This window comes from Podarcis erhardii, assembly GCF_964252035.2.
Source record: "Podarcis erhardii genome assembly, chromosome: 7".
Taxonomy (NCBI): Eukaryota; Metazoa; Chordata; class Lepidosauria; order Squamata; family Lacertidae; genus Podarcis; species Podarcis erhardii.
Window position 1 is genome coordinate 27,487,319 of NC_138511.1, and position 26,447 is coordinate 27,513,765.

General features: G+C 48.2%; 2 protein-coding genes across 5 annotated transcripts; one reads left to right on the plus strand and one right to left on the minus strand.

The window, feature by feature from the left end:
* Positions 1-28: 28 nt before the first annotated feature.
* On the minus strand, positions 29-9,201 carry PARK7 (Parkinsonism associated deglycase). Of its 3 annotated transcripts, none has more exons than XM_081871405.1 (7): positions 8,871-9,201; positions 5,900-6,051; positions 4,307-4,408; positions 3,545-3,604; positions 3,042-3,111; positions 860-946; positions 29-440 (listed from the first exon to the last, which is right to left on the minus strand). In XM_081871405.1, exons 2-7 carry the CDS (start codon positions 5,987-5,989, stop codon positions 280-282), a joined length of 570 nt encoding a protein of 189 aa, XP_081727531.1. In that variant the 5' UTR covers positions 5,990-6,051; positions 8,871-9,201; the 3' UTR covers positions 29-279. The 3 variants fall into 3 exon arrangements, with proteins under 3 accessions (XP_081727531.1, XP_081727530.1, XP_081727529.1); XM_081871404.1 differs by lacking the exon at positions 8,871-9,201 and adding an exon at positions 8,342-8,643; XM_081871403.1 differs by lacking the exon at positions 8,871-9,201 and adding an exon at positions 8,342-8,643 and having other exon boundaries at positions 5,900-6,055.
* Positions 9,202-14,983: 5,782 nt separating this feature from the next.
* On the plus strand, positions 14,984-25,482 carry TNFRSF9 (TNF receptor superfamily member 9). 2 transcript variants are annotated; one of them, XM_081871366.1, is made up of 7 exons: positions 14,984-15,307; positions 15,414-15,467; positions 17,151-17,282; positions 18,057-18,123; positions 18,216-18,331; positions 19,874-20,003; positions 25,272-25,482. In XM_081871366.1, the coding sequence occupies exons 1-7, from the start codon at positions 15,220-15,222 to the stop codon at positions 25,303-25,305; spliced, it is 621 nt and encodes a 206-aa protein (XP_081727492.1). In that variant the 5' UTR covers positions 14,984-15,219; the 3' UTR covers positions 25,306-25,482. The 2 variants fall into 2 exon arrangements, with proteins under 2 accessions (XP_081727492.1, XP_081727491.1); XM_081871365.1 differs by having other exon boundaries at positions 15,003-15,307; positions 19,869-20,003.
* Positions 25,483-26,447: the final 965 nt, after the last annotated feature.

The window sequence follows — 26,447 nt, forward strand, 5'->3', positions numbered from 1 at the left end:
ACAGGGCCACAAATACAAGACAAACCTCTTCAACAGAGTTCCTCTTTTATTGAAAGCAAGTGGGTCTCGGAAAACACAAAAGGGACTTGGACAGCAGCACCTCCCCCTCCAGGCTGCTTCAAGTTTCCAGGCTTAAGTGCAACTATCATCTCTGCTGTTGCTGCTGCTGCTGCGCTTAAGGGTACTGCCTGACTTGTGTGAGTGTGTGTTGCTATTGCTATAAAAGGGAAAAAAGGCTTTCTGCCACAAGGCTTTCTCCTCTTTCAGCAAGGCACTGCCCTAGTCTTTCAGGACAAGGGGGGCCTTCACCTGAGCGGCCACCTCTTTCCCCAGCAGCGTTTCCACAATCACAAGGCCAAACTCGAAACTGGTGCCGGGTCCCCGACTGGTGAGGATGTGCCCATCTTTTTCCACGCGGCTCTCAGAGTATTTGTAGTGGTCTTCAGAGAAAAGCACAATGAAAAAACCAAAACAGAACAGGTTACTCCAGCAGGCATCAGCCACAGGAAGCTGACTTGAATGTGTAGGAAGTAACTCCACCCCCACCTATGAACTTCATCCACTGTAGCAAGGAGAGAAGCCGCAATTCTCATCCTTTATTTATTTCATGAAATTTATATACTGATGGTTTGTAAGGGGGAAGGGACACCCAAAGCAGTAAAAACCTCAAACTTTGAACTGCCACCAGATTTAGGTCTCGCAGAATTGGCAATTTCTCAAAACCAAAGTCTCTGATAATATGCATACGTTACCCAACATTCCTTTTGGGGGAAAAGCATCTTAATTACAATCCTGAGCTGTGCTTCACAAAACACTGTCTGTGCAAGTCAATCTCTGCCGTGCGCCTGCAGCCACCTACCTCCACTCATCATCTTGTCTTTGGCCAAGGGATGGGTTGTCACTTTGCATCCGTATCCGATGCCATGTGCCAGCAGAGCCGTGGGTCCTAGAGATCAACAAAGAGCCGTCACTTGTGCACACTTTATATTGGGAACCCTTTTTTTGGAACCCGGGGCCACATTTACCATGCTGGAAAGCTGTCCCAGCATCGAAGTGGCAAGTGAGGCCAGATCCCCAAAAGTGTTGGGGATCCCTCACCCTTCCATTACCACCATCACACGCCCTACCCATGCAGGATTTGGGAGGAATGGTTAAGTGTGTGCAATTAATAAGCTTGAAATGATAGCATTAGGTTTAAATGAAGGAAGGCCATAAAACCTCTCCCCCCCCCCCTGTTTTAACAAAACTTCCAAATATGTGGGATGACGATTCCCCAGTTGGAAACAACCAGCAATTAAGTTATGCAACTTGTAGTACACCCATGACCATTTGCTTGGGAGTAAGTCCCACTGACGCGGGTGGCACTGTGAGTTAAACCACAGAGCCTAGGACTTGCCAATCAGAAGGTCACGGTTCAAATCCCTGCGATGGGGTGAGCTCCCGTTGCTCGGTCCCTGCTCCTGCCCACCTAGCATGTCAAAGTGCAAGTAGATAAATAGGTACCGCTCCAGCAGGAAGGTAAACGGTGTTTCCATGCGCTGCTCTGGTTTGCCAGAAGCGGCTTAGTCATGCTGGCCACATGACCTGGAAGCTGTACGCCGGCTCCCTCGGCCAGTAAAGAGAGATGAGCGCCACAACCCCAGAGTCAGTCATGACTGGACCTAATGGTCAGGGGTCCCTTTAACTCCCTTTAAGTCCCACTGAACAAAGTACGACACATACTGAACTGATCTACATAACTAAGAGAGAGACAAAACTAAGAGAGGGAACTTTTATGCAGAGTTGAAAGTGATCTCCCTCCTTTTAATCTGGCGACAAAACCACCATTGTGCCCTGTGTCATTAACAAGTCACTAAAAGATTAGCCCTGGTTAAACCACTGAACTGGAAGAGGAAGGGAACAGGAAGTTTGGTAACACCTTTCGGGTGTGCAGAGCTAGCACAGAACCCAGAGTCCTGCCGGTAAGTTTCCTGTGGGGAAGGCGCTGGTGAAGCTGACTCCTCCTCACACCCTATAGGCCAACTTCGACAGGGGGCTGGGGCTGCCCACCTGTCAGTCACCTGATGTCGCCATGACTGCAGGTCATTTGACAGGTAAGTGGCTCTGCCCATATGTCAAAGTCAGCCCCACCTGCACCCTAAGGAGGAGGTTGGCTGTTTCTTGCATTTGCAAACACAAATAAGCAGTTGGAAGGATTATTATTGCCCCAAAGAAGAGGGAGATTGGTGTTTCCCCATTGGCCAGAAGAAGCCAATTCCCAGCAGGGAAACCCTTGCGTGAATGACACGCACTCCCACTTCAGAGGAGTTCCCACAGCCAAAGTGTCTAAGGAGAGACTGAGCCAAGGATCCCCACTACAGTGAGAGGCCTCCTGGAGCGGCAGGCCAAGCTTGAGACATCCACATGCATTTCTTGCAAACAGATCCCTTCACAAGAGCCAACCCAGAATGCTTTTGAGATGAGGGTGCGGAACCCGACACTCGCAGCACCCAAAGGCCAAGCGGTGAAAGAAGGTCAAGCCACACCACATATGGCAAGCACAGCACAGCCCGGCCAGCCACTCTGTCAGAAGCAGCAAGGAGGGAAGAGAATCACAGCCAGCAGCTGCTAACTGGAAAGAGGGACCTAGGATTCCATGGGGGAAATGCAGCTATTTCTGCAGTGTTATTTTGTGTCACATCCCAACTCAGAGAAGCTGCCCCTAAAGGAAGCCTCCCTTCGAAAAACAAACCAGGCCTGCTTCGCTGTATAAACAGAGCGTTTTCCACATGGGGGCAAGCACAATTAACAGGATTGTTATCTTCAAGTTTCTCTCAAATCTCTACCCATTGAGGAGACAGCGTTTCAACTCTCAGTTTTCAAACCCGCAAGACTTGCAGCCTGCCGATATTAGTTGTGTTTTTCTTTACACCATCAGTGGCACAAGAAAGCCAAACCTCAGAAGTGAGGCAGCCAATGGCATCAGCTGTGATAGGTGAAGCTCTATGCAGGGTTGGTATCCTGGATCTTTGGAGTATTGGGTGCAGACTTTGATAGCATACCTGCACAGATGGCAGCAATCAGCCCTTTCCTGCCATCTTGGTCTTTCAGTACCTCCTTCACAGCAGGCGACTGCAGAGAAATATATTTGATCAACAAGATATCCTTTTCCAGCTATGCACACAAGAAGGCTGTTATGTATCAGAACTGGTTGTCTAACAAAGAGAAAGGGTACAAAGGAAGGTGTCGGAAGATTTTGTTGTTACTAGATGACTAAAGGAAACTACTTCTTCCGTCCCCTGCCCCCACACCCCAAAACATGCCATTGGACCCTCTTTTGTTTCAGTTCAGTTGTGGCTTTTTTGTATCTACAGCCTTATACAAAGGAAGGGAATGTGGACCAAGTACCCCCAGAAAAGAAACCAGTTTGGCTTTAGACACACCAAAGCAGTTGCAACATTTACTTTGGACTTTGGAATGATTGCACTCTGCTTCCTTCACTTTCAGAACGGGAGAATATTTGCTCAAATAGGAGGGAAGTTCCCACATTTCCCCAAGTTGTTACCTCTGACAAGTTCTGAGCTCCCAGGTTTCCTCCTGGCAAGACCACCACATCATAGGGTCCCTAAAAATAGGAAAAAGCATTAGCAAAAGAAAAGCATGAAAACTGGAAAAACAAAAGCAAACATCTTATTTGCAGCTATCCTTTAGCAGGCAACCGAACGCTCAGTATTGTGCCATGGCTCAATCCTGGAATAAACAGAAATAAGAGCCTCTGGTGTGACGGTTTTCCCTTCATCATTAAAACAACAGGATTTTGGGGTTTGTGGGTGGACAGAAGAGATCTTCCAGATCAGAGGATGCTACTTCCAAACAGATTTGATCCTAGCATCTTTCCCGTCCCACCAAAAGTTATAAATGTTGTGGGGCATTTTGTTTTTTTTCATAGTGTCATTTCTTAGCATCTGTTTGACGTGTAAGGTCATAGTGTTTATTTAAACTCAGTGGCACTGAGAATCACTATCCATATTTGCTAATGGAACGCCACTTAGAAACTTGCAATTTCCCTTCTGTGGCCATGATTCCATGAAGCCACATTCAGGCACCGTGAGAGGTTTCTCCAAAGCTTCCAGAGTCACCATTTGCCTCTTTACCAGTCAGAGTTTCCAGCTCCTCAGCAATTCCCCCTTTCTCCTGATTATTATCACTGTGCAAGCTGAAGGTACCCTTGGGTCACCCCTAGATGATGATGAAGACACTTGGGCATAATATGAAAGAGGCGGGGCACCCATTTTTTTTTGCAACATGGAATCTGTGTGGCACCAACCTCCTTCCGGGCATCTTCCAAACTCTTGTCGGGACAAATTAAGACATCTCGGCTGCACTGCACAGGCTCTTTACCAGTCAGGCCAGCTACAGTCACAGAGATCTGGTGAGAAAACAGACAGCTCTGCTTTATTTGCCAAAATCTACTGAGTCACCAAAGAAATGAAAACAGTTTGGTGGAGGTAAATTTTCGCATTAGTGGTCCCCAGCACAATGGGCATTTCGTAATTTTGTATATAGCGTGTTTCCTCCCCCCAAAAAATCCATCAGCAAGTAACCAACCCCACCCGCTATTATTCAAAAAGTTAACTCTCTGAAGAATCCCTTAGGAGAAATCTATACAGGGAGCAACACAGTACATAATTGAACAATATCTCCCACCTCTCCCTGGTTGCAAATAAATGTCTGCATACATTCTAGCATACCTCCTCTAAAGATGCTGTGGGCATACAATAGCTGTTAAAGAGGCATACGTGGAATTAAGTGGGTATGTCATACTCAGGGGACTAATGGTTGGTCTGCACAAGTGGCGAATCAGAAAGAGACACTGTCTCTGTCCCCTGTAACTGACCTCTGTTCTGCAGTCCAGCCCTGCTCTACAGCACATCATTTTGGTGTCTAGCAGGTGCCAGCCAGCCTGCCTCTGGATAGCTTTTTGGATGGTGTGGTTTACTTTATTTCACTATTTGTTATTAGAACAGGGTTTACAACATTTACAAGAACAGTTTTTTTTTGGGGGGGGGAGTGGCTTCTTTCATACCAAAACATTTGTGAGACCCATGAGGACAAGAATGATAAAACTGCTGTAAATCCCTCTGAGCCCACAGAACAGGCAGAGACCTTTATCTACCCACCTGCATATACCTACATCTAGATCACCTGTACCTATAAATCTCTCTCTCGTTTCCTGGCTCGAGGCTGCAGGGATGGGGGTCTGCTTCTCTACATTGTTAATATAATCTTCTCCCCAACATAATAGCAGAGGGAGGGGGTTGGTGGTATGGGAAAGGGAGTGGTGGTGATAGGACTGCTGAGAATGTAAACCTTCCCATCCTTAATACAGAACACCTTCTCCTGCCCAAAGTGCCGTTTGCATGGAGCAGAAGTGGGGGAACCCAAAGCCCTCCAGATGCTGCAGGGCGTCAGCTCCCATCATCCCTGGCCATCACCCAGGCTCCGGGTTCAGCCACCTTCCACTTTGGAGGATTTCTCAAATGACAGGTGGCCTGCTGTACTTCCCATGCTTGCCTACGCAAGTGAAACTCAGCAGAAATGGCTTCTCAAACCACTTCACAATTGCCAAGCAACTAAACATGCCTTGTCTATGCAACTCTAAACAGTGCATGAGCCCTCCAGGTCCCAGGACTAAGCAGTCAACACTGTTGCAACCAGCTCAGGATCTAGTTCAGGAGGAATCCACCTGCAGGCAACAACACAGAGGCACAGGACAACCATTCTGGCTACTGTAAGCTCCCTATGCCAAGGAAGGGACTTGCCTTCTTGCACATGGACAGTGTCTTATTGTTAACAACAACAATGCCAGGAGGAATGGAGGAAAGGAAGAGATATTTAGGAAGCCCCAGGGCATACTCACACCTGCCCTCCTCATGATGTCTGTGGGGATGACGGTTTCCATCTCTTCAGCTCCTTTGGCCAAGATCACAAGAGCCCTTTTGGCAGTCATGTTGAAAACTGGGCGTTTTGCTCACCTCAATAACGAAAGGCTAGCGCTCTCTCTCGCTCTCTCTCTCTCTCTCTCTCTCACACACACACACACACTACAGAACAAGAGAGAAACAATTGTTAGGCAAAGCAACATTTATCTGCACAGTTTATTGTTCAATCACCACTGCTCAATAATCCAAGTTGCAGCCAAACTAAGGAGTTACTGAAGAGAAGAAAAATATAGAAAGGAGAATTGCTGGACAGAGGTCAATGTTAAGTGCCTTAGAGGCACCTTAAAGCAGCCAGCATCAGTATGGCCAGGAACACCCACAGATCCTGGGAAGGTCAAAAGTCACAGCACATTTCTGAAAAAAGCCCTGGTTTAGCATTTCTTTCTTGGAAGAGTGATGAAATAGGAGCTTCCTGCCAGCTGCATATCTGATCTCAGCCCTTTTTTAAATCTACGTCAATCTTCAAGGGAGACAAGAGATCATAGATACCCACTGCAGCAGAGCCTTGGTTATGAGGGACACCAGGCAAGAAGCAGCGACCTCATAACTACAGCCGAAAACGAACAAACCACCAATTTGTGACTGAGGGGGAAAACCTGTTGCTTGGGAAATGAGGTTATTTACTTCCAAGTGCTTGGGGAATGACATTTCTCCCTACATCAGAAGCCAACTCTTGCCGAGAAGACATAGGAAACCTCATCTCCATCTTTTATTGCAAGGAAGTCATAATGATCATTAATCTGGCAAGGTCACAAGCTGCAATCCTGCCTGAAGCAAGTCCCAGTGGGCTGACTACCATTTTTCTGTTGCCCCTTTTCCAACTTTTCAGTGGTCAAATAAGCACCTTGGGAGGATGCAGAAATGCAGAGTCAAGATGACCCAAGGGCTCGCTACATAGCAACTGCAATAACAGTAATCTAGACATCTCACACTTAGTTAAACGTTCTGTAAATCGGCAAGGGAGCACAGGTTTCTTTCACATTTTCAATTACTTTTGCCAGCAATTACAGCAGCTAAGCCTGCTCTGACTGTGAGTGGTACAGTAATGGCCAGTAACTGACAGGCTTCCCATCAGTTGCAGCTGATTCAGACATAATGCTGGGGGGGGGGAAAAGCTTCTGAACTGAATTTACTGAGAGGAGGGAGAAATGCACACAATGCTTGAATGCTATTACAGTTAGCAAGGGTTGAAGAAAATATTAAGAACAGCACTAACACAGTGAGGCTAAAGTGAAAAGGAAATAAAACTTGAAGAGCTGTAGAATCAGGCCCACAGACCAACCATATGAATTCAAGGCTACAAACAGGGACCAGAAGGGACCATAGAACCTTTTTGGTAAAATGGCTCCTGCAATTGGTGTCCTCTTGTCAGGGAGGACACAAAGAGCACAGAGCTCTTTCTCCCTAGAAACGTTGCAGGAGGAAAACCGCAAGATATTGTTAGACACTTTGCAGATACGCAGTGAAGGGCTTGCAGCTCAAATCTCTGCGGAAATCGCAACCTCTCAAATATTAATTCCATGGCCAGTATCTATGCATAAAAGACCCCATCATTATTATACCAGTATCAAGACGGCTATGCAGCTGAGGGTGCACCGCTTATTGCCAGCAGTGCAAAATAGCTCTGCTTTGCTATACCTATTTAGCTGAGTAGGAAGGAGTTGCAGCCCAGAGGTGTAGTCCTGTGTTATCCGACTGCATTGGCCTTTTTCAGGAAATTGGGGTCAGCGGGCACAGTTGCGAAAGCAGGGGACAGATCAGAGGTTTCAGCCTTGGGTATCTGGATGCCTGGTCTACCCAAAGATGGAAAGCAAGGGCAGAGGAGCAGACCTGGTTGCTGTCTGCCTGTATGCTTAGAGCAGGGGCGTGGGGCGGGACTGATGTTGTCGGTCATCTCCCAACCTTGTGCCTCCAGCTGTTTTTGAACTACAACTCCCATCATCCCTGACTAGCAAGACCAGTGGCAAGGGATGATGGGAATTGTAGTCCAAAAACAGCTGGAGGCACAAGGTTGGGAAACACTGATCTAGAGGCCTGCCCCGAAGAGGCGGAGGCACGCACTCCCCTGGACCGCCTTGACGCGCGTGTCGTAACCCGGGTCACCTCAGTCGTGCGAATGCGCGGCCAGCCAGGCCTCCCCCGCCGCGCTTCCTATTGCTGGGATTTGCCCGGCTTTCAGTCTCCAGGGAGGGAGGGAGGCTGCTGAACACGCGAGACGGAGGGGCGGCCTTCCGACGGCTACGAGGGAGGATTTCGCCCCGCCGCCTCCACAGCCAGGCAGGCCTTCGCTTCACCCAGGCGCCCCACCCGCCATCTTTTGCACGCGCCTCTTTCCCGCACGCGTATGCACCCGTTCTTACGTGCAAAAGGCGGCGGCAACTGCAGCTCCTCCTCCTCTAGAGACGAGGCGGGCGCTTGCTGCTGCTGCTGCCGCTGCCGCCACTCGCTGGAAGCTCGCGATGGCTCTCCGTCAGCGAAGGCTTAATGGTTCCTCCCCTCCTCCCCCCCCCCCCCCGCTTCCAGGAGGAATGGTACAGCCGGAGAGAGAGCAACACTCGAACTCCCGTGAGGAGGAGCCTCCGACTCCTTTTAACATCTTCCGCGCCAGCCGCGCCTCTCCCTCTCTTACAACAGCCCCTCACATTTCAAGCCGTATCTCCTACCACTTTAAAGAGCGGCGACTTACCCCCCCCCCCTCAAGGAATCCTGGGAACTGTATTTTGTTACGGGTGCTGAGAACCGTTAGAGGTCCCCTTTCCGCCGCTTCCCCCCCCATAAGGACTACAATTCCCAGAATTCCCTAAGGGGAAAGCCGTTAAACAGCTGCGAGAATTGTGGCTCGAGAAAGAGGGGGAGGGGAAGTCTCCTAACAACATTGTGGGAGCTCACCGCGAAGCTGCCTGCATGGCCTATGGCGAGAGGGTGGTGGGGAGGAGGCGGCTTCGCAGAGACCCGGCACCTCCTCCCCACCAACGTGCCCCCCTTCACAGCCACAGTCTCCAGCACCCTTAAACTACAGTAGCCAATAATATTCTTCTTTTTGGGGGGGGTGGGGGAGTCGCGCGCTTTAAATGTCTTTGGTGAGAACTTGTATGGAAATTCCCTGGCGAGGGGGGGGTCTGATCTGAGGAGACTCGTGACGTATTTCGCTTTCAAGCCCTGCGCGTAGCGGCCGTCATTCGAAAAGGTCGCGGCTGGGGGTGGGGGAGGGGAAGCAAGCTTAAAAGGCGAGAGCGAGCGGCCGCCTCAGCCCGCGCTTTCTGGCAGTTGAGGGGGCTTTGCTGACGTCACGTTCGCACCTGGGTCGGCGCGAGGCGGAAGGCCAAGGCCCGCCTACCTGCAGCGGCGGAGCCAATGGGGAAGGGCAGCTCCTGCGTTGTGCGTCGGACCCCGGGGGAGTCATGGTTTGAGAGTTAACTCTGAAAATGGATACTCCGGATTCTGGTCAAACTAAACCCCAGGAGTGAGAAGGTCACAGACCCTGTGAAGGGAAAACCAAGCACAAATGGTTTCAACGGGGCAGCACGCTGGGTCCATGTTTATGAATACAGTGGTACCTCGGGTTACATACGCTTCAGGTTACAGACTCCACTAACCCAGAAATATTACCTCGGGTTAAGAACTTTGCTTCAGGATGAGAACAGAAATCATGCTCCAGCCGCGCAGCGGCTGCAGGAGGCCCCATTAGCTAAAGTGGTGCTTCAGAATGAGAACAGTTTCAGGTTAAGAACGGACCTCTGGAACGAATTAAGTACGTAACCAGAGGTACCACTGTAATGTGATTGCCATGACAGCGAAGGGGAACCTCCTTGTCCAGAGGAAGTCTACCCCTGAATTCCAGGTGCTTGGAGAGCAAACAACGGCTGCTTCCCCATTCTGCTTATAGGCTCTCAGGCGCATCTGGCTGGCCAACGTGGGAAGCGGCAGCATGATGCCTCTGGACTCTGATTTCAGGCTTGATGATGCACCAGACTGGTTCTTAAATCTTCTGTTAGCAGAAATTTTCTTTGGGTGGTAAAAGCAGAAAAGCCAGTTATTCGACTCTTATGTGGGAGTAAGGGCATCAGTAAGTGTTTGATCTGAGTTTTGCCGCCTTAAACTTCACTCCCAGAGAACAAAGTTGTTAAGATATTTCCCAGAAACTAAGATTTTACCATTTCCTAGTCACTTGCTAAGAATAGCGGCACAGCTTTTTCAACAGGCTCTTTGGCATATCCAAAATTTCAAGCCTGGGTGCCTTCACAGGATGACTGAGGGTTTATTTAGAAGAGCTGACTGCATCTTACTATCTAATTTCTTACTTTTGTTAGTACTTTATATTGCCCAAAGCAACCCAGAGTGACTTACAACCAATCATCTGGTCGTGTCAGTTGGTTTGAATAGCTGTCATTGGTTAAAGTTCAATAAACTGCCCATCTTCAAATGCTAGAAATTTTTTTAGCAGCTTTGAGAGACTTGAAGGACAATATTGTGGAATGTAAACATTGGGCCAAGCAATCCCATAGTAACCTCATGGCCATTTTAATAATGGGGTAGGCATTCATAACGCACACCAAAGCTTGAGGTAAGAACACACAGAGCCTTGCATAGCCTTCCCAGGGCTCATTCAACCACCCAGTTTCTTCTCGTATCAAGAGAACGCTGTGGTCCTCATGTCCTCATGTCCTGCTGCTTTTAATATTCTCAAAGGGACATGGCTGACCACTGCTTCAGACAAAGTGGTTGGAGACACTTTATGGTTTCTGTTTTTTAGTATTTCCCAAAAATTATACACCGCTGGATGAAAGAAAGAAAGAAAGAAAGAAAGAAAGAAAGAAAGAAAGAAAGAAAGAAAAGAAGGAAGGAAAAGCAATTTACAAAAAAAGATGAAACTATTGTTGCTACTTTTGCAAATCACAAATATTTTTAATTACAATAAAGTATAAGGCTGAATATTTTCCTGATATTTACTATTCCAGAACATCACAAATAAAACCCATCATTTACAAACTTATCTGGTCAGTATTCATTTACTCATTCTTCTGCAGTATACTAATCGGAGCCAGCTGCAGGTTTCTCAGGGCTTATATGGATACTTGGTGTTAGTGTCCCTATAGGTCAGGAAATCCTATCACCTGCTGACCAAAACACCTCATTCATCCTTTGCCCTCAGTGATTAGGATAAAACAGTTCTGCTTTCCCTCAGTGGCTACAAGCACCAGCTTGCTTTTGAAAAAAGAGAAGAAAAAAGAAAGGTTCCAGTCCCAGGTGCTGTGGATCCTTGGCTATACTAATTCTGCTTCCAGTTCTTGAACCATGGAAAGACTTGTTCTCATCACCCATGACTGCTAAGCTTTCTCTGCTGAGGAAATTTCTCAAAAGCTGTTTAACGGTCTTGATACACAATGTCTACCAGATCACCCTTATCCACATGCTTATTGACATTCTCAAAGAACTCAGAATGATTAGTTCGACAGGATGGCCTTGCTAAAGCCATGCTTGTTCTGCTCCAGCAAGACTTGTTCTTCTGCATGATTCATAATTATATCTGTAATGCTTTCTACCACTTTCCCCAGAATAGATATTAAGCTAATGGTCTGCAGTTTCCTAGATTTTTACACAGTGATTTCTAGGATTATCAAAAGATCTGGCCAAAGACTGGTGATATGAACCATCTCAGACATCGGGGGGGGGGGGTGCGCGCGCACTGTCTTGCTCCTCCCTGGTCATCTAGTCCCTTTCAACTGCTTGGCAAGTGGGCTGGGGCACTGAGCAACCAGTGGTGGCAGGGGGGAAGCAGGGTAGCAGTGTGCCCCACCTGCCCTGAGCCCCATCAAGCCTGGCTGTGCCACTGAAGAAACTATCAGACAATGTGCTATTAACATATAATAACCAGAGCAGCACATCAGCTGTCCCCATTTCTTTTATTTTTTTAGCAGCGGTAACATTCACAGCATCTGATTTCTCTGTGCACTCAATCTTCACCCCATGTTTAGTAGCTGGAGAGTCAGTGCATGGGCATTTCAGAATAATTTCTATTAAGAATAAAGGCAACTGCACATACTTTTTTTCAAGAGAAAACAGTCTTATTTTCCAAGTTGAAGAAAATAGGTATAAGCAGCTAATTAAAATAAAATGAACATGCCCAACTGGGTCGGTGGTGCCAATGCTTTTTCAGTTAGGATTACTTATCTAAACTGCACTTTACATTTTAGCTTGCATATGTGTAGGTATCATCAAGCAGAAAGACTGCTTTATCTGTTTCAAAATCACAACAACATCCTATTTGAAGCCACAGTTACCAGTTCTCTATCTTCAATCACGATTGCAAGATTACCGCTCATGTTTCTAATCCAGCCCAGTGACAGGAAACCCCACTCCCCTTCCTCCTTTGACATTTCACATACTGTACTTCCCAGCACAGGGCATCATGGTCAGCTTATTATCTGGGGTGGGGGCTTTCTGCTTGCCAGGTGAAGGCAAACGCCTTTTCTTCACAACCACTGGTGTTCCAGTGATAACAAGTTTTGGGCTCACTCCAGTCTGATTAAGAAGTGGGTCCCCCAAATTCACGCTTGGATGAAATGTAGGTGTGAAAAGCTGAAAGACTGCTAGTCAGACTTGTTGGGCCAATGGGTAAAAGAGGTGAGATCTGGGAGGTCATTGCCTACAAACAAACACAGATTATGCAGTTGTTGAGGCGTTGCAATGAAACGAGACAAGGATGGGGCCCTCCTCACAGTTTACCTGAGCTGAAAGGTGATGGAACTAACTCATGTGAACATGTCTCCTGGTTGCAAGGAAGGGTAGCTAGGAACAGGCATCAGTAAGCCTCAGGAGAAACTTCTGAGCTGATAGGAGGCAGACTCAGAGGCAGTGGTCCTTCTGCTCACACCATTCTCTGGGCCAGGGGTCAGCAAACTTTTTCAGCAGGGGGCCGGTCCACTGTCCCTCAGACCTTGTGGGGGGCCGGACTATATTTTGAAAAAAAAAAATTATGAATGAATTCCTATACCCCACAAATAACCCAGAGATGCATTTTAAATAAAAGCACACATTCTACTCATGTAAAAACACCAGGCAGGCCCCACAAATAACCCAGATATGCATTTTAAATAAAAGGACACATTCTATTCATGTAAAAACACACTGATTCCCAGACCATCCGTGGGCCGGATTTAGAAGGTGATTGGGCCGGATCTGGCCCCAGGCCTTAGTTTGCCTACTCATTCTCTGGGCTGTGAGAGGACAGGTTGGGATGAGGGGGGGATGTTATCTGTCATGGCTGACTGACCTATCAGGTAACATAGAGGGAGGGGATTGGTCAGGTGGGTTGTGGGGGGGTGGGGGTTGAGCTAAAAGGTCTGGTTGGCCCACACAGGAGCCCTATTATAATTGGTCTGTGAAACTGTCTCTCTCTCTCTCCCCCCCCCCCCGCTTTTCCTTAGGTGTCCCTGTGTGGGATCCTCCTCCCCTTTCCTAGTGTAGGAATGCACCCTGGATTCGAACCAGGGCCCCCTCTTCTATCTCAGTGGGGCTCCTCCCATAGTTCCTGACACTGGTGTGGAGGTTGATGCCCGCTGTCCTGTCTGCTGCCATGGTTGGGTGGTGTCATGGTACTTCTCTGTGGAGCACCCAGTTTGGTTTTGACTCCAGGAGTTCCCTCACTTTGGCCCCTTACATGGCTGATGGGTCTCGAACTCGCACCTCCTGCTTCTCAAGTGATGCAGTGAGCTATGGGAGGTTGCTGTGGCTGCCTTGGTGGGTCTGCTTTGCAGTGGTGGCTTAGCAGTGATTTCAGTTGAATTGGCAGCGGTTTGGATTACAGTGATCTGAGGACTTTGCTTCCAAGAAAGCTCAAAAAAAGTTCATGTCATAAAACAGGATATTACTGAAGAGAAAGGGCTCATCAGCCAGTAATCACTGTCTTGTTATCTATCAGTGAACTGGCTCACACCAATTCACCTTATGTCCCTCCCATTGCATATGGAGGTAATGATTTGGTTTGTTCATGACTTGTATTAATGTGTTTATAGTTAAGTGGTGATATATAACATATTGAGCAATATTCTCCACTCCAGTTATAATAAAATGGACCACAACAAATTGGTGATGCTATGTTTATTCACCCTTTCATTTGCAGCTTCATGATGTACAGAATTATTCATGAGGTGCTTTCTTACCTGTAAAGGTAAAGGTAAAGGGACCTCTGACCATTAGATCCAGTTGTGGCCGACTCTGGAGCTGCGGCGCTCATCTCGCTTTATTGGCCGAGGGAGCCGGCGTACAACTTCTGGGTCATGTGGCCAGCATGACTAAGCCGCTTCTGGCGAACCAGAGCAGTGCATGGAAACGTCGTTTACCTTCCCGCCGGAGCGGTACCTATTTATCTACTTGCACTTTGGCGTGCTTTCAACCTGCTAGGTTGGCAGGAGAAAAGACTCTCTGCGTTGGCTGGGAATCAAACCCGGGTCAACTGCTTGGAAGGCAGCTATGCTCACCACTATACCACCAATGCTTACTTCTTACCTATAAGTGTCCCCAAATGACCCCGCCCCCGTTGCTGCCTGTTCTGCCTGTTCTGCCCCCTCTTTTCCATTCCTTAGCCCAAAGAGGATGCTCCTCCCTAGATTGGCTTTGAACCCTTATCTGTGTTGTGCTGTGTGTGGCCTCTCCCTCCTTGCCGGTGTGTGTTGTGCTGCTCCAAAGCAGTGCCCCACCCCCGTTTTCGAGTGGGATCCGATCACGTGCGGGCAAAAAAGTGCGCATTTGGAGCTCCAGTGCAAAGCCCCACTCCCCCCCCCCACTGCCCCCATGTGAGGTTTGGCGAGAAGGCGGCAAGTGAGCGGAAAGTGCAACCTGACAGGTGCTTGGAAGGGACGATGCCCTTGCTGGACGCAACGTCGTCTAACCTCCCTGGCCCTGCAAAGAAAGCAGTCTAACCTAGCCCCACACACCCCACTAACTTGCGGCAGCCTCGGGCAGGAGTGTGAAGCCTGCTGGTCCCCTCCAAGGCCAGCTGGAAGCCTTTTGCGCGCAGGAGTGGAAGGGTGCGCGCCCCCCATCTCGCCTTTGAGAGGGTCCCAAGTCTAGAGCCTCTCTCCCTGGCGCTCTCGAGGGGCTGCCCCCGCCTTCGGTGGGGATTCCCGGCCCTGGAACCGCCCCCCACGTGTCGCTGGCGCCCCGCTCCGACGCACAAAAGGCTTGGCGCCGCCCGGAGGAAGCGAGAGTAGTCCCTACTCGACTCTTGCGCGCTCTGATGGGGCGCTCCGCTCCGACGCCGCTCCTGCTCCTCGCCTTCCTCTTTTGGAGATGCCTCGCCGCCGCTAAGGCGGGCTGCGAAAAAGGTAAGGGGGCTGCCCCGGCAGGCGGACCCGTGGGGAGGCTTGGCCGGAGCTCGGCTGGCCCCTCAGCCCGCTCCTCTGACGACGCTCCTTTGCCCTTCTCCTCCAGGCACCTACCGGGACGCCCAGCGCCAGACTTGCAGCCCCTGCACCCCGTGCCAAGGTAGGTGTATCCTCCCGTTCGCGATCCCCACTCACAGCTGGCGCCTGCTGTTTCCGAAGGGAGCTTCAGTTTGCAAACAGGGCGTGAGAAATCCCTAGGGTGGTGGGAGAGAGAGACGCAGAACAACTCCGGGATGGCTTATGAGGAGACTTCCCAGGCTCTGAGCAGGGATGAGCTGGACCAATTTCCTTTAGAAAGTGGAGTAATGCTGCCACCTGGGAAAAGGGTATCTGGACTTGCCTCTTCTGCATGATGAAATATTTGCTTGAGAGCAGGGTAGACCGTAAGCACTTTACTCTTTAGGGAAGCTTTTAATGTTTGATGTATTATAGTATTTTAATATTTTTTTTGGAAGCCACCCAGAGTGGCTGGGGAAGCCCAGCCAGATGGGCGGGGTATAAATAATAAATTATTATTATTATTATTATTATTATTATTATTATTATTATTATTATTATATTATTAATTATTCCTGCATCCTCAAGGCCATGCAAACATGGGAAGAGCTGTATTGCATGGCCAGTGGCACATTTAGCCCCATATCCAGTTTTTACTGGGACACGGGTGGCGCTGTGGGTCAAACCACAGAGCCTAGGGCTTGCCGATCAGAAGGTCGGTAGTTCGAATCCCCGCAACAGGGTGAGCTCCCGTTGCTCTGTCCCTGCTCCTGCCAAGCTAGCAGTTTGAAAGCACACAGTGCAAGTAGATAAATAAGTATTGCTCCGGCGGGAAGGTAAATGGTGTTTCTGTGCGCTGCTCTGGTTCGCCAGAAGTGGCTTAGTCATGCTGGCTACATGACCCAGAAGCTGTACACCGGCTCCCTCGGCCAATAAAGCGAGATGAGCGTCGCAACCATAGAGTCGTCCACGACTGGACCTAACGGTCAGGGGTCCCTTTACCTTTACTAGTTTTTACAGTGGCCAGATGCCCCAAAGGGAAGTCCTCGCAATGAGAACCTGAACACACTTTCTCCATTGGTGATGCCCAGCAGCTACTTTTCAGAGCCATACTGAAGCCCTCCACTGATTTAGCAGGGCTTCCAGTGCAAACCCTCAGGAATGCGATTGCAACAAAAACCCTGCTCAAGCAGAGGGGAAAGCCCTTCATTTTAGCAGCACTTTACAGGGCATGGGTGCAGCCAGGATTTATTTTGGGGGGGGTAGGCGTTATGTTGGGGGGGGGGCCAGAATCGAAATATCTCTAACTTGGTCAGTTAGTTAAGTATTTATATTTATTTACTTGATTTAGGAGCGGCAGCTGCCCCATCACGAATGCCCATGTTGCAGGGTGCTTTGACAAATAAATTTACTAGTTTTTCAATATTAACCCAATTATACAAATGCCAATGAATTCCGAATGAATACAATCTAATTAAAGAGGTTTCCCGCGGACCCGCATTTGATGCATTCATATTCTTATTGTTCAAAGCGCCTTGCCCCTGACATCATTGTGATGCTGGGTGATTGACAGGTGGATGGCCCCACCCACTTGTCAGAGTAACTAGTAACCAAGGGGCCAGAGGGGCTCTCTCCCAGACACCTTGTCATGCAGAGCTCACCTGCTTGCCTCCAGAACTACTCCTTTGACTCAGTTGCCACTTCGTGTGGCCATAGCTGCTTGATGGAGCCAACGGCCCCTTCTTCGGGTATAATGTGGACCTCTAAAAATGCATTAACTCTTTAGACAAATATCAGTATGAGCGACGCTGCTCAGAAGACTCTGATGCTGTCTGCAAATGCGCCCCTGAATATGAATGCGGAGATCTAGAGTGCGGCAGCTGCATCTGTGGTATTGGAGAGGAGTGGAATGGAGCAGGTGAGGGCTTAGGATGGTTAGGAATGTGTCAAAGACTGGAGATGTGTGCATGATGTGGCACTGTTGGCGGAGAGACCCTCATGTCACAGACAGGTTGGGTGGGCAGAAAGGTCCCTCTTTGGTTGGTGTGTTTCTGGGGTGCTAGAGGGAGGGAAAGACGATTTGGAGAGATAGAGGAAAGAGGCATGGGGTGGGGAAGGGTGTCTGGCTGACAGAAGATGGAAAAGGGGAGGCTGACTTGGGGGGCACAAAGGGGCAGATGGGGAACAGAAGGGAGAGGTGCCTGGAAATAAACTTGGGCTGTTCCCAGGTTATGGGCTGTTTCCTGCCATCTCTGGGCACCTTCTTTTGAGGCTTTGGAACATGAAGAAAAGGTGCTGTCAAAATAAGACAGAGGAGTGTGTCCGAGGCTCCACTTCCTCCATCGACAACATCTCACCCCCAATGCTGCCCCCTCACTTTCCAGTGACACCTTACAAGTGTTCTCTGAGAATCTAGTGACCCTGTTGAATATTAGTCAGCAAAGAGGTGCTTTCTGTTTTAGCTGAAATGACATCTTATAGGGCCAAACTAAACCATTTCCCCAACCTAGAATTCCAAGGCATCAACATATATGGGAAATAATGTTACATGCCTTCCTTGCCAGCAGAGGGGGTAGAGGTTTTCAAGCTCTTGTAAGCTTGGTGAGTTTGGGAGTCCGTTCGACCAGGCCAGAGGGCAGGGCTGGGTTTGTTGCCTCACTTCCATTAAGTAACCCCCACCTGTTCTTCAAAGGTTGCCAAGAGTGTCCTGAAGGGAAGTTTAAGGCCTGGATATCTGGTAAATGCCAAAACTGGACACAGTAAGTCCTTTTAAAAAACCAGCAAAAACATTTTTTTCTCAGTATCATAGTTGCTGGTGTGCGTTTTAATGGGACTTTGTGATTGCCTGCAGATGTCCAGCTAATCAGATCTCAATTCCTGGGACGGCGAAAACTGATGTGGTTTGCAACACGACAACAGAAGGCCCTACAAAACCCCCGACTTGGCCGGTTTTAACTAAGGAGACAGGTGAGTGTTTGCTGAACGACCAGCAGCTTGGCAGAAGTCACTCAGAGGGCTTTGCCTCTGCTGCTCTCTAGGCAGAGGAGGGTGGCAAAAGGAAATAAGGGCAAGTCACCCTCTACTCTGTGTCACACTAATAGTCACTGATGGAAATGCTTGTGATCGACACTGGAGACCTGGCTTCTCTCTGTCGAGGGAGGAGAATAACATTTGCTAGAACACTCAGTTCGTTGCACAGTCATTTTGCAGCTTGGTTTGGGGGGATTTATTTTTGGCAGCTGTTCTAGTTTCTGAATTGCTGGGTTTGACTATGAGCTGCTTCAAGGACCCTAACTGGGTGGAAGATGTATTATTACGTTTTTTTGTTTTGTTTTTCGTTTAGCTTCTAGACTGGTAAATCATCCTATTTCTACACCTCTTCTTTGTCTGCTGCTCCTGCCTCTCATTCTTCTCCTCCGACTCAGCTCTCGGCTGCCTTTCTGCATGCAGCGGCGTAGCTAGCCGCTCGGGTGCCTGGTGCGGGGGCATGTCCTGCGGCCGGGGTGATCCACCCATGGGGGCAGGGCAAGCCTCTCTGACGCTGTAGGGCAGCCGAGGGAGAGGCAGTAGGCAGAGGCAAATCCCACGCTGCCATTTTAGGCAGCGCAGAACCTGCAGGCGCCTAAGCCACCACATCACTCCTAAAGTTTTGTGAGCCCAGTTTTTTTAAAAAAACTCTTTTTGTCACCCCCCTCAGTGATGACACCTAAGGCTCTTTAAAGGGAGCGCTGAGCAGATCCTCCCACCTGCATTCGCTCCATAAGACGCACACACATTTCCCCTTACTTTTTAGGAGGGGAAAAGTGCGTCTTATAGAGCGAAAAATACAGTACCTGAAATGTTCAAAACTCCATGCTTAGGGTGATGATGAGTTTCCATTGTGGGCTGTAAGAACAGAAAAAAATGTTTGCTTCATTCAGGAGTTCAAGTGAGGGCCAGGTACCCATCCGTTCTAAGGCAAAATACAGCACCAGCCTCACAGCCTTCTAGAGGCTGCCTGCTTTGAAATAATGACCATCCATTGTTTTGGTATACAATTAGTTATCTCCACCTCTCCTGGAATGAGTCACATTTTCTTGGTAGATAGGTGTGCTTGCCTCTAGCATTTTGTTACATCCACATCCTGGGTTGGAGGTCTCTGACTCCTTTGTGCCTCCATCTTGAACAAAGTGGTGCCACTGCTGGGCACCTGGTGGACTGGGCAGGTGCTGCCAGGCACCTGGTGCTAGAGATCCCAGAACTCTTCCCAGGCAGCAGGCCTGTTCCCCTATGCAGAGCTGGAGTACCTGGTTTTCTCCTTAGGCCTCGGATAACACGGATTTTTCTTCCTAATATTTGTTCTAAATGTAGGCTTAGAACTACTTGTCCTGGGGCAAGTATTCAGTGGTGAAGGAAGGCTTTTCAGCCTTGTTCTCCTGAGCCCAAGCACACCTGTAGGACTTCCTACAGGAGCTCGGCTTAATTTTGGGGCTACTTCTGAGGGATGCCTTCTCCTTGTTTTCAGAGCAGGACAGCCATCTGGTCCCCATCAGCATCGCCTTGGCAGTAGCCTTGCTTCTGTGCATACTGTTCCTGGTGCTCTTTTGCATCTTCTTCAGATCCTGGGCTCGAGAGAAGTTCCCAGCTGTGATCCTGAAAGGTAAGACCAAGGCGTGATCCTCTGCCAGGAACCTGCTCTCTGTTCCCCCCTCACACACCACTTTGCCGTGGAGTATCACCAATGGGGTGCTTTGTCCAGGGTGAGTGGGGGTCCCCATTGCAGCCATTCAGCATTCCTGGGTCACTGCAGCCTTTTGGTTTTCTGGCCATGCAAACCCTGGCTGGTGAAAGGGCTGGACTTTCTTTCCCTCAGGATTCAGAAAGACAAGCCCTGTGTAGTTTTTTTTAACCTCCCAGGTTGCAGGTTCAGCTGGTCTCCTAGCAGCTCAGGGCTCCCAGGAGGAAAAAGAGACACACTGGAGAGCAGAACAGGGGAATGGTCTCCCTTGGGAGGTTGTGGACTCTCCTTCCTTGGAGGTTTTTAAGCAGAGGTTGGATAGCCGTCGGATGCTTTAACTGCATTGCAGAGGGCTGGACTAGATGGCCCTTGGGGTCCCTTCCACCTCTACAGTTCTGTGAGACTTGAAATAAGCTTTAGTCTAAGCCTGATGCATCTAGGAAGAAAAGCTTTCCTTGGGGCCGTTTTTTTCTAAAATATGTTGGGCCTGGAATAAATATTATTTCATTTTTAAAAAAAGTATTTTTATTAAGTTTTCAACAAAAGTAACAAAAACAAAAATAAAAAACAAACAGTAACAAATGCAATAACATCCATAAACAAAGAAAATTATACATAAAACCATATCAATTCCATAAAGTGGGATTCTCCGAATCCCCTGACTTCCCTCCCCCGCACTCCATTCCTGGTTCCCTAAATTTCTTATCAAATGCGTATCATTTCTGCTCCAATTTTTTTCTAACCTCAGATTTCCTATACTATTTCTAAAATTACAAGTATTCTTAAAATTCTGCCAATGTCTTTATCTGTTTACAATACTTTTGCAAATGCATAATGAACATTTCCAGTTCTTTTTAAAATTTCTTGTCATCTTGATTTCTGAGTTTTCCAGTTAGTTTTGCCATTTCAGCATAGCCCATTAACTTGGTTTGCCACTCTTCTTTCATTGGGACTGCTTCTTGTTTCCATCTTTGGGCTAACAGCACTCAAACTGCCGTTGTAACATACGTAAACAATTTTTTTCTGATCTTTTGAAATTTCCACTCCTACAATACCTAATAGAAAGGCTTCTGGTTTTTAAATAAAAGTTATTCTAAACATTTTTTTTTTCATTTCATTATATATCATTTCTCTCTTTTTTTTTAACCTTCCTACATTCCCACCACATATGATAAAACATACCCTCTATTTCTTAACATTTCCAACACTTAACATTTCCAGCACTTATTTCAAATGGCTGGAGTTTCTCTCTCACTTTCTTTTTTTCTTTTTTCTTTTTATAATAATATTTATCAGTTTTCAATAACAGCCCAATAGTAATCTCATTATAATAATACCAATTTATAATACAATTATCAATACCAATCGTTCAAATACCAAATTGTGCTAGATTTGATGGTTTGATGATTTTATTTCTGCATTCCAAAATCTTATTAATTTCAATTACATACTGGTCATAATAATAATCCCTGATACAACAACTGCAATATTAATAACTTCTATTTGTGTGGACACATTAAATGATTTATAAAACTACAAGTGAGGAACTCAAACTATATCCTTGTTCTTGCTGTGTGTGGCAATTATTTTGTCCATGGTGTTTCTTCCTGTCCTTGTAAGATGTTATGTCTTTATTTCCCCTGGTTGTTGCTGTTATCTATCATGCCTTGGGCAGAGCTGATATCCCATTGTTGTTTTAGAGATTTCTCTGTCTCTCTGTCCCGTGCTGCATTGTTTTGCAACTTTAACAACAGCTGCAAAAGTCACTCTGTCCCAGTCAATATTACCTCTTGTCACCATTTTCTCTCTCGGCCTGGGAAGAAGAGCGGTCTGTCGAACTACAGATGACTCAGTAAAGAACCTTATCAGTTCCTTGGCAGTTCACAGACTCCTCTCATCCTTCCTTCCAACTGTATATGTGCAACCATACTTCCAATTATATTAAATTCCAAGTCCTCTTAGTGTTATTCAGTTTGTAAATAATAAAGGATGGGGAAGAGTCAGCTCTAAGTTTCCATTGTAAACCTTTTGCACTATAGAGCTTCCCTCCCTTTTTCCTTTTTTTACACACATAGTTCCGTTTGATATTATATTCCATATTTATAATCCAGTTTCTTCCATCCTTGCATGTACTGTACAAATATAGCTTGAACTAACAGTCAGAGGAGGGTTGCTGAATCATAAATGTAGAGAATAAAATTTTAAGTAAAGAAACCATAGGCTCCCCTCCCCCCATCTTTTGCACCAAATGAAGTTTTATTTCAAATTCAAACCTTAAAGTCCTTGCAGTTGTTTATGTTCCACAGTTTGTGATCTCATCTTTGCTAGTACAACGCCTGTACTTTAGTCCAATTAAGCTCTAATTAAGGGGAGAACCTCTGCTTCTTAATGAGTTTTCAGCAGACGAAGTGCTTTTGCACTCAGCGTCTCCCTGCCTCCCACAATCCATGCCGGATTGAGAGCCAGGTACCAAGACGAACTGTGAGTGAAGCCCATTCTCCCCTGTTCCGGGGGGGGGGGGATTTTGCAAGGATAATTACCCTTAACCATCCTTGTTTTTCCTTCACTTTGATTTCCAGCTGTCATGAGGGCTGCCTCCATTAAGGCAGAGTGGAACCGGAAGCTATCTCTCTCTCTTTCCTTCCTAACCAAGGGCTGAGCCATCCCAACCACATCTCAGTCACCCGGGGGATATGTCCCCAACCTCACAGGAGCACGGAATGTGGTAGTGAGCCCAGAGCTCATCTCTGCTTTCTAAAAACAAAAACAGGATTAGCATATTCGGGGCCACCAAGGCACATCTGGAAGGATGTGGGCTTATTTTTCAGAATCCGCCGAAGTCAAAACAGGGTGTCTGAAAATGGCTTTCAGAGCCTGGGGTGGGGGCTAGGGAGGCCTCGTTGCTCTGCAGAGCAGCACATCTCCCTCCGCATGACTGCCACACCAGACTTGTGCAAAATTAGCCCAAAATCGCAGGATATGCGCTGCAAAATAGGGAGGGGAAACCCATCACATTACTTAGCTCAATACATGTCGGCTGCAGACATCAGCACTTCTCATCGGTTGGGCAACTGATGTTCAGGCAGAAGGCCCCAGCTGCAACCTCCGGCAGCTGCCGCTTCTTGCTTTCTGTGCTTCGGCAGAGAATTTTTTAATTTTAGCTGAGAATAGCCACCACCCAAGGGCCTGCCTCTGCCTGGCCTGCCCCCCCGGTGACTTCTTCCTTCAGGGCCCACCACTGGAGGGCTGTGCTTTGACCCTGTAAGGCACCCCTGGCCTTGCGGCCCAGAGAGGTCACCTCCTTCCCTGTTTCACTTCAGCCTCCACACAGCAACACGGCCCTGCCTGTCTGTGTTTTTAGCCAAGGACTGTAGTCAGAGCTGTGGTTACCGCGTGAGCTGCTTGGAGACCAGTCGAAAGGAATCTCCAGCGACTTAAAGGGCTGCTGTTTCCCTCTTCCCTTTTGTTCATTTTCCCTGCCGCTGTCTTATTTCCTAGGCAGATCGATTCCGTATGAAAATACAATTATGGGAGAAACCTCACCGTGACTGTACTCTCTCTCACTTTGTGTTATGTCATACCACCTACAGCAGCCGTTTTATGACGCGCGCCCCCAGCACTTTCAAAAATGTGCCCCCCTGGTCCAAAAAGGTGGGCGACTTCTGCCTTTCAGCCTGCCTCTCTGCTTGAGTCAGAAAAGCCACATCAATCACTCTCTAAATGCTGTGGGGTCCCTGTGGCATTTGCCATCCTAGGTGGCTCATAAGGAAAGGGTTAAATGAGTGTGAAGTGATTGGCCAGTGGGAGCCCAAGGGGAGGAGTTAGAGTTAGAGTTGGAGTTGTTTGGAAGTCAGCTGGGAGTTGGAGATGGAAGAGGGAGGATAAGTCTGTGGGTTGGTCTAGTTTTAATGTGAGAGAGTGAGAGGAACTGTTAGGTGGAGTTAGATACAGTGGTGCCTCGCAAGACGAAATTAATCCGTTCCGCGAGTCTCTTCGTCTTGCGGTTTTTTCGTCTTATGAAGCACGGCTATTAGCGGCTTAGCGGCTTAGCGGCTATTAACGGCTTAGCGGCTTTAAGAAAAAGGAAACAAACTCGCAAGAACTCGCAAGACGTTTCGTCTTGCGAAGCAAGCCCTTAGGGAAATTCGTCTTGCGGAACGACTAAAAAAATGGAAAACTCTTTCGTCTTGCGCGTTTTTCGTCTTGCGAGGCATTCGTCTTGCGAGGTACCACTGTAGATAGTTGGGATAATCAGTTTGAAGTTGTCAGGAACGTATAGGTCAGTAAAGAAACTAAGATTAAGAAACTGCCAAGAAAAATTAACTGAAACCATAAACTTGTTCATGCTTATAAAATAAACCTGATTATTTGTTTGTAGCCTCGGGTCTTCATGTTAATGTTAACAACTGTCTGGACTCCATGTGTACCCGAGAGAAATGGGTTGGTGGCATCAAGGAGCCAATCACAGTGGTGGCACAGGGATCAATAGACCGTCAAACGTCCGGGGACCCTGTGTGATCGCCACAGTCCCCATCGAGCTGTGAAGCCAGATACGAGCACACATTTGTCATTTTTTGGTAGAAAGGAGCCCTTTTCCCCTTGCGGCCTCACCACCACATAGGCCGGGGATGTGGTGGCCCGTGAAGGCCTTCCTCTTGTCTAGCCAAAGCCTCCATTTAACTCTGGGGCATTTGGGAAGCTGGTTTTGGATTTGAAGAGTGCTGAGGTGGCTTTGAAGCCAATCTCTTGAGGTTAGCAAGGATTTCTTTTTAAACAAAAAACAAAATTCTCTCACCCACCCCATGTTTGTGCTGGAAGACAAATGAAGGGGTGGGTGGGGAGGCGTTTCACATGGCCAGTAGTGACCCTGGCAGGGGTGGCGGCAGCAGGGTTGGATTTTTGTGCTCCTCCTTACACAGGTGCCACTCTGTGGCAGAGCACCTGCTTGGCACGCAGAAGGCCCCATTCTCCATTCCTAGCAGCACCTCCAGTTAGGGCTGCAAAATGTCCTGGGCCCGAGACCCTCACGGCTTGTCAGTAAAGCCAGCCGTGAGCTAGATGGATGGGAGCTTCAGCACAGAAGGCGCAAATTGGGAATGGAAATCAGATTCTATCCACAGAATAGGAACTGGGGGGCAGCTGCGCAAATCACTCGCCTGTTTCTCTCTCTCTCTCCCTGCCCCCCACTAGTGCCGCTTGGACAGTTGGCTCAGGAGGTGGATGACTGCAGCTACCGCTACCCGGAGGAAGAAGAGGGAGGAAGCAACGAAACAGCAGGGCTGACAGGGCAGCTCATGGAAAAAATCCCTTAGTGAGCCCCGGTGCCCAGGATGCTTCTCAAGATGCGACCTCTGATGGGAGTTTGGGGAGGGTCAAAAGCATCCAGCCTGTCTTCACATTGCTTTGGCCTTTATTATTATTTTATTTTTGATGTGGGGTGCAGGGGAAGGAGCTGGGGAAATGGCCCCGAGGCCGACACCTGCACTGCAACTGCCCTTTCCTATTTGAGCGCGTGGCAAAAACCCGCCAGTAGCCCTGACCGACCCAAGCAGTAGGTTTTAAGTGAGGAGGACAGAGCAGCGGCCCAACTCCCTCTTCCCCCAGGGCTGCACTCTATCCAATGAGGGCCTGCCCCTTCTGAGGGTTGCTTTTATCACTAGGTGTTTTATGCTGAGGCACCGACGTTTCTTGGGCTGAGCCGGTCCGGCAGACCTCCTCTCTTCACCCCATCCCACCAGAGCTAAAGCCCCCCAGACCCTAGTGAAGACCATAACTTATCTTACAGTTCCCAGACCCAGCCTCCCTGCCTCCCACTTTACCATTTTTGCTCAGGGTTACACAGATGACTCACGGTGTGCTCTGCACTCTTTCCTTAACGTGGAGTGGCTGTGGTGACCGCGCCGACGGAAACTTCTGTGACGAACTGAGGTTTGAGGTCTTTGATCTGCAAAGGGCACCCAGGCTGGTGAACTGCCTTCTTCCACCCTTGCCTCTTGAAGGATGTGCTATTGCCACATGGGGTGTGTGTGTGTATGCGTGTGTATGTGTAGAAGGCAGAGATCTGGGACCTGGTTTCTCTCTATGCTACCAACCGCTGGGGATGGAAAAAGCTAAAATGGAATATGAATAGGTGCACCTGTCATCAGCTGCACATATAACCCCCTTTGGAAAGAGTTTGTCCTGCTCAAGGCAAAGTCCAGCAGCTCCTGCTTTAAGAGATACGCACTAACAAACCCAACATCAGGCGCACAAGACAGTTGAGCCAGAGTTGCAAGATGCTCAAGATCAGGCAGGGTGTAAAGCAGAGAGAGGAACCAAATGTGTCTCTGGCCTCTTGTGCAAGAGGTTGCATTCCAGCCTTGCTAA